This window comes from Triticum urartu, unplaced genomic scaffold (assembly GCF_003073215.2).
Source record: "Triticum urartu cultivar G1812 unplaced genomic scaffold, Tu2.1 TuUngrouped_contig_6709, whole genome shotgun sequence".
NCBI classification, from domain to species: domain Eukaryota; kingdom Viridiplantae; phylum Streptophyta; class Magnoliopsida; order Poales; family Poaceae; genus Triticum; species Triticum urartu.
The window spans coordinates 1-8,128 of NW_024117492.1; the positions used below are offsets into that span (position 1 = coordinate 1).

An 8,128-nucleotide genomic window follows, 5' to 3' on the forward strand; every position below is an offset into this window, starting at 1 on the left:
GGGGGGGGGTGGGCGCCAGGCCGGCCGGACGAAGGAGCGCCTGGCCACGTGAAGACTATAAGTAGGGGATGAATCTGGCCATGGCAGCCGGCGAGGGAGCGCCTGGCTCATGGTGGCCTAGTCGCTGCCCGGGGAGGAGGGAGGGGAAAGGATGAGCTCATGGTGGCCCAGTCACTGCCCGGGGAGGAGGGAGGGGAAAGGATGCACGTGCTGAAAGGAGGAGGGGCGCGTTTTGCTAGCGTGGCGTGCAAACCGGCTGAAAGTTCGGCCGGCGCAGCACGCCCAAACATTTATACCATATAAAAAACAGCAACCACCTTTGATGTTGTACACCATAACTAGGCATATCATTGATAACATGACACACAAAACATATATGGTGAGACGCAGTAGAAGATCACACACCAGCAACATCAACAAGCCAAAATAGCCTCACATTCCATTCACCCTGGAGCATAAAACATGATAGTGCTATGTCACTTTGCACTCCACATTAACTTCGGTCATACTGACTGCAACTGCAGCCGCCGGGATACAGGGGTTCTCATAATCAACTAACTAAAAATTCGCCTTTATTTAGCAAACTGGGTAGTCTCATAACTCTTATCTCTTTGTAGATACATGGCACCTCTAACCTGTAAACAGCAAACAGAGCCAGACCTCTTCTTTCTCTAGAGATATGTACATCCATCACTGTGTATAGCCTCCAGGGGTCTTGGAAATATGCGACCGCTGTCTCGAGGTATTGATGCCAGCCTAATTTCCATCCGTCGCTCCAGATATAGCACCCTTGGGTCCAAAATCAAGTCTCACCCAAAGTGATGGAGAGCTACCTACTGGTGGGTTAGGTTACTTCACTATTGCTGTGATTCTGTGAATCAAATCAAAGAGCTGCCTTTTCAGCTATAGCTGAGACTTTCGTTGACAAATCTAGGATTGCACTTCATAGAACCATCTCACCAACAGTCATTTCATTCACAAACTTCAGAATGAGCCGCAAAATCCAGAGACTTCTCCACAGCTTGCAACATCTGTTTTGATGGAAGTATCTGCATGACAAGTTGATAGATTAGTAAACATTTGATAGGCAAATGCGAAGGTGCGTGCAAGAGTGCTTCCTGGTAGAAAAAAATACTAGCAATATTTGTGCAAAAATATGTCCATTTGTTTCGTATAACAAAATGTATGCGCATAGTTGCTAAGATATTCGTCCCTCCTTAAAACCATCATAATTTTGCAAAAATGTTTGCTAATGCATAATGCACATCTATACAAAAATTGCATTGCTTTCAAAAGAGTGTTTGTCACTTCCCAATACCACATGCACCTGACAGCACAAAATACATTTTCCTATTTGGTGACAAGTTCCTATTATTTTCCGAGACATTTTTTCTGTTAGATGTGTTTTTCAGATAGGAATCAGAAAAGGCTGGAAACAAGACAAAAGACGCCCAATAGATGGTGCTGGAAACATGAGGATCAGTGTGCGCATTTAATTATAGAGGAAGAGTCTGAAAACAGGTTGAATAAATAAATAAAATATGGTAAAATAGCGTACCATTGGTGGACAAACTCACGATCCTGAACTTGACTTTTGAACCCATACTTGTCTCTGCACACATCATTTATGGTATTAGACTTTTAGAGTAATAATGCCTAACAAAAATCACCCCCATGCAGTCAGCCAAGGCAAGTAAAAAATTATAAACTAATCACACCTCATGAGCCACATAGCTAGCAGGGCCCCTCTTTGAAGGCTTTCCATCAGATGTAATAAGAGGGATTTCCATCTCCTTCGACCCACGTGGCGGACCACGGCGGTTGGCATGCCTGTTTCCTGAATAACATATTACACCATGAACCACAGTACAGAAACTGATATAGAAAAAACTTTGGATTGCTTGTCTGCTAATCGCTAACTATAATTATAGCCAGATAAAAAACAAACCATTCTCCACAAGGCCACCACGGCCACCAGGACTCCTTGTGTCTATTTTTCTCTCTCCATGGCCTGCATCATCAAGTATGTTAATACAGTAATAACTCAGAGCATCAGGAATAATTAACAATAAAAGTTGTTAAATGACTTGTACCATCTACTTGCTGAGAGAAATTGTCCATAGAGTGCGACTGCATTAGCGGGAACTCAGACGATGATGCTTGCGTACTGCCTCCTGATGCAGACTTGTCATAGCGACGAGGGGCCCAAACACCTCGGTCAGGCCTATCTCTATTTCTGGCATGTCTTTCAATCTTCTCACCAATGGGTCCAGAACCATGCAGATGCTTGTCATCATAGTGGTTTTTCTCAGCATTTTCAACAGTCTGATCTTTTACAGTGGAACGCGAGTTCGGAGCCCGTGGTGGCCTCTTATCCTTCTCGGCACTAATTATGTGACCTTCTTGCTCATGTTGAGATGATGCTATTGCATGGCGTCCTTCCTTGTTTGAAAGTATAGTCTTGATAATTCTGCCACTGGCCTCATTTCGCTGGTCTTGTCTAGAAGTTGATGGGGGTGTATTTCTCGAAGGCGGCAGAGACTGCTGCGGGGTTGAGCTATCAGATATCTGTGGCAAAGCAGATAATATGACAGTCCATACCAATTAAATGATAAAAAACCTCGGGGGATGTGTCTGCTTACATTGGAATCAACCCTCGCTCTTCCTTTCAGAAGGACAATTTTGTCCTTTTTACCGTCGATAACCTGAGCAGATCCAGATGGCCCACCGCTTGTAGCATCTACAAGACGGGACAAAACAAAACAACAGTATTAACATCATAGAGGAAATAGGCATTTGTATCCACTATAAGGATGGAAAGAAGTGGATCACATAGGGTAAAGAAAGAACTAAAGATTAAGGGGTACAAAACAATAATTCAACAGTTACCCTTGTAAAGGGAATACAGCTCCATGATTAAAAATAAATAAATGAAACAACAACACACAATTCTCAAATACGACAAATAACGTAAATGTGGTTAGTGGATGACATCATGCAAGGAGGACCGGCATCGTTCCCATGAATGGATTGTGTGTCGGAATTGAAAACATCCACTTGGGCTACTGCCACATGTCAGTTTTTAAACCAAACAAGTGAGGAAAACAATCTATGTTTCTTTGCACTGACGGTGCTTCGGATTGGCTTTTCAAAAGCACATTTATTTTTGCCATTGCAGAAAACATTAGCTAGGAAGCTAACACATTGAAGTCAAAATAGTAAAGGTTCCAATATTAGCTAGATTCCGTGCCACGCAGTACACGCAAACCAACTTAGGCCTCCTTTGGTTCATAGGATAGGAATTTTATAGGAATAGGAAAATCATCAGAAGTGAGATGACATGCATCTCAATTCCTATAGAGAAAGAGATGTTATTTGGTGCATAGGATAGGAATTTTTCCATTTAGTCTAGGCTAATGTTTTTTTTCCTTCAAAATGTGAAGGATTGATTCCTATCCTACATAGGAATAGGAAATCCATTCCTATAAACCAAAGGGCTTCAAAGGAATTTTTCCTTCGCAAATCCTATCCTATAGAGTTCCTACAAAATTCCTACAAACCAAAGCAGGCCTTATTTTTGCCATTGAGGAAAACATTAGCTAGCAAGCTAACACGTTGAAGTCAAAATAGTAAAGGTTCCAATATTAGCTAGATTCCGTGCCACACAGTACTCGCAAACCAACTCAGCGATGAGTTTGTTCTTACAAACATGAATTATGTCCCATTCCCATGTAACGGATTAAGCTCAAGTTGACAATGGGGCTCAAAGACCCTAGTCTGTCTATTAGTTGATACAACATTCCAACAACACATAGTCAAGGGTCATATCAGAAAGACCACACTTAGTAATAATATATGACACCCAAAGTACTGTTGAGTATTGACAATAGTTATAACAAGCTAAAAACAATAAACAATTTCTTCAATGTAGTACCACCTGAAGTTCCAGCAATGATTTTCTCTCTGTGTGTATGATCATCTCTCTTTGGTGCTAAGATGTAAGTCGGCTTCTCCTTAGCATTGTCTCGCACAACATACTGCTGGATATCACAGAACAGCAGCATGTTAGTAACTTCAGTTCATAATTCATTGCGAATAATAAACAGAAAGTACCAATTGTTGTTTACTTAGTTTTGACAGGTAATCATTCTCAGAGAGAAAAGACATGGAACACCATGTCAAAGCCTCAAGGAAAGAAGTACTCCCTCCATCCCGAATTACGTATCCTAGATTTGTCTAGTTACGGATCTATCTAGACACGTTTTAGTGTTCGATACATCCGTATCTAGAAAAATCTAAGACAAGCCTTTTGGGACAGAGGTAATACTACTTTTTACAGAACACCACAAAATAAATAGTCCACCACTCAAAATAACCAATATGAAGCGCCGAGCACTACTAGTGTCTATGTGCTTCAACCAAATACAACTGAATACACACTTAAATATGTTCAAAAAAAAATATGAGAACTCCACAACCATAACCCAAAAAGAACAATTCTGAAGTGGTTGGAATATATAAAACATATATGAGCATATGATCCATAAATACTGGTGCAAAACATGCATAGAGGAAACAACAGACTGACAGTAATCATGAGGATTAACATGCTAACATAAAAAAACATAGGAAATATACAGAGCATCTGATCCATAATGATAAGTTTATGATACAAACATAAAAGGAAACAAAAGAAACATCTTATTTCACTATTTCAAATCAAAATACAAATAGAACAGCAGAACCTCTGAGAATATTTTGTAGGGATATAAAATGAGAACATATAGTAAAGAACTAATCTATACCTACTCTCTCCGGTCCTTTTTACTCCGCGTATTAGATTTGTGTCAAGTCAAACATTGCAAAGTTTAACCAAATTTATATTAAAAAATATCAACATCTACAATACCAAATATACATACTATGAAACTACATTTCATAACGAATCTAACAATATTGATTTGGCATTGTGAATGTTGATACTTTTTCCTATAAGTTTGGTCAAAGTAGAGATACTTTGACTTCGGACAAAAGTTATATGCAGACTAAAAAGTACCGGAAGGGGTACTTTTCTAGGCATAGAGGTACACTAGTCAACACCTACTTCTGTAAAAACATGACACGGTAATGTGCTGGCATTTGAGCCCCACCTGCTACCACATGTTATAATCCAAAAATGGCCAATAAAAAAGGTTCGTGTCACCATATACATGCTTGGAACAGACTTGTCATTACATGTTACTATTTCAAGTACAAAATTAATGAGTAGGCCTACTCAAAACATAAACATGGAAGGATAAGATCCGTTTCATGTGACAATTCTCGACCAAGCATATTACCGTTGAAGTGGAGGCCCTGCGCCTTTCAGAAGACCTTTTAGATGGACTAGAACTACTAGTTACCACGCCTGCAACTTTTCTGCTTAGTCTACTACTTACAGACCTCTGCAGTGTGTGAAATGCTAGTTAGTACACACCTGACAGTTGATAAACGATAATAAAACTTGAGAGTATAATCAATTCAACTAATATACCTGAGCCATACTCTTAGCCGCCCTTTGCTGACGAACATAAACCATAAGAGGTGTCACAACAGGGGGCTCCTTTCCAGCAGCTGCAATAGTAACCAAGTAAAGATGCTTAGCATCTTTGAATAGATACATTAATTAGACAATAATGCTTTACTACAAATAGAAGGTTACGAGATGTTTTACCTGCTCTTTCGGCTTCTTTCCTTTCAAGCTGAATTTCAGCACTTGGCAAATGCTCAGTAGGCTTTGATATAAGCTCAAGAAACTCCAAGTATTCTGGATCTGAATATTCGACAACAGAAATAACTAAGTCTGAAAAAACAAGAAATATGGAAGTACGGTACATATTGGACAGCAAAAATGCTTGTTTAAGACCTTTTGTTATAGTTCCTTGACGAGCATCTTTCTTGATATTTGACTTCGGAACCTGTTGTGATGGTGCATATTCCACAAGAGCTTTAAATTGAGCACCTGGCAGGGAACCATGGACAACATGCATGACATACAAATTAAAACATGCATAGATGCATAACCAAACATATACTCGAGTTTTAGGGAAAAAAAGAACTTCACAAATTGATTAAAAAATTACAACAAGCTAACAATTACAGTTACATCCTAACAGGATATATTGATTAAATAACCCCATATGTCAACAATACAACATAGGTGGTGATTGTGTTCATTCACCATGCCTGACACCTGACCAAACTATTGGGCAGGCTATTAAAGAGGAAACTGATGGCTAGTTTAATTTTCTGGATAACCTCAGGCGTTGATCATCTAAGAAGGATGAACACAAATATGGCAGTATTTATTTGCTAGCTAGCCCTAATTAAGATGATCCATCTTCCGTTCAATGGCTATGTGACTGCTAAGCATTAACATTTTATGTCAATTTGAAATCTTGTAGAAAATAATATGGCTATTGCAAAAAATCACGTCATGTATAGTGCTATACTGATGCAACAAATAGTAGAAACTGAAGAATGCAAAGGGTGCCTCACTAATGAACTTATATCTCTAGCGTGGACAGCGATAAGTGGACGTAATCTGAATATGAGTTCCGCATACAGTTGATTGCACATGAGAAAGGAAACAAAAAGAGCATATTGGTTAAGAAATGAAGGACTTACCCTTTTCATTCACAAATACATGCCCATTGAAGAACTCAGCAAACTCAACAACATCTTCTGGGCTCTTGAAGTTAAGGTAGAGACGCGAATATCTATGATTCTTTTGGCTGGAAATAAAAATTCAGTTAACCAACTGGAAAAAAATATGGTAGCAAACAATTAAGTCGCTATTGTATCGACAACTTCTGGGCTCTTCAAGTTAAGGTAAAATCGGCTGGATAGATAAATTTTGTTAACCAATTGGACAAAAGAGGGTGGGAAACAAGAAATATACTATTGTTTACTTCCCACTGCTAGGTTCCAATAAGGAAGCCTTATACTTTGAGTAAAAGCAATTCAAAGACATCAAAATTTAAGGAAGAAACTACTACGCAAATCACCATAGCACAGGACTGGTAAATAAAAAGGCTGAGTGCTACAAGGTAGTTTCGACTTCAAGTGTTTCTGTTTCTTTTAAGAAAATTGCTCCATAACAAGCACATTATAAGTGAATTCTGGCTCTTGTATCCAAAATAAGAGAAAGCAAAAAATGAACATTTTACAGTTTTAGTTGCCATAAAAAACCAGTGAGGCCAGCGACAAACTAAAGAAATGGAATTAACGGGTAGAAAGCATAGATAGTTGCATAACAAATAAGGCAACCTCTATTCTTCACTAATACTTAAGGTACAATCATTGACAAATTTGTACTCAAAAACAAAATTACAAGCACAGATCATAACTACGATTTAACACCCAACAGTTCATTCTGGTTGAACGTAAGATGGCAGGAACTGGAAACTGCAAGTGGCACCGCATTGTAAACTAGAAGTCCACAGCTAGGGATAATGTGCTGCACTAAATAGTAGCAACAATTTTAAGCTTAACGTCTCAATTACGCAAATGAACCTGCTGATTGCTAATAACAAAACAAACTACATCACTTATACAAGCACACTAAATCTATTGGGGGGAAACCAGAAACTGCTAGTCGCATAATTCCTATATTAAACGGACAAGGCCCCAATCCAGAAAGAGCACTGAACCTCAAAGATACGCCAACTACAAGTCTACAACTAGGAATAACATGATGCACTAGATTGTGTCAACAGTTCTATTTAAGCTGAGCATATCAATTACACAGATGGAACATGCATGCTGATAACAATAAAAAACTAAATCACTTAAACAGCACACGAAATCTAAACGGAAACTACCAGTCGCCTAGCACATGATTCCTAGGTTAAACAGCCACGACCCCAATCCAGACCTAAAGAGCACCGAACCTCGCAGGAAGGCCAACGCACGCCTAGGGGACTCGGGTAGCGAGGGTGAGAAAACGCTGACCTGGCATTACCGGGGCGGAAGCAGGCCCAGTCATACCGACCAGCGAAGCGCGCGTCAACCTGGTCCACGACGGCCTGCTGCGCAATCGCCGGCGGCAGCCGCCTGAGCACCACCCTCGTGCGGGGCGCCGGGGCCC

At 39.9% G+C, this 8,128-nt stretch overlaps 1 protein-coding gene across 4 annotated transcripts; it reads right to left on the reverse strand.

Moving 5' to 3' along the window:
• Positions 1-413: 413 nt before the first annotated feature.
• Positions 414-8,106, reverse strand: LOC125530995 (regulator of nonsense transcripts UPF3; the record flags this gene model as incomplete). Of its 4 annotated transcripts, none has more annotated exon segments than XM_048695396.1 (13): positions 414-1,049; positions 1,559-1,612; positions 1,719-1,837; positions 1,949-2,011; positions 2,094-2,568; positions 2,643-2,740; positions 3,938-4,037; positions 5,340-5,444; positions 5,534-5,613; positions 5,714-5,812; positions 5,906-6,001; positions 6,667-6,773; positions 7,993-8,106. In XM_048695396.1, coding segments are annotated over 12 exon segments (1,495 nt in total), but the record flags the coding sequence as incomplete, so codon positions are not given.
• Between the last annotated feature and the right edge of the window lie 22 nt (positions 8,107-8,128).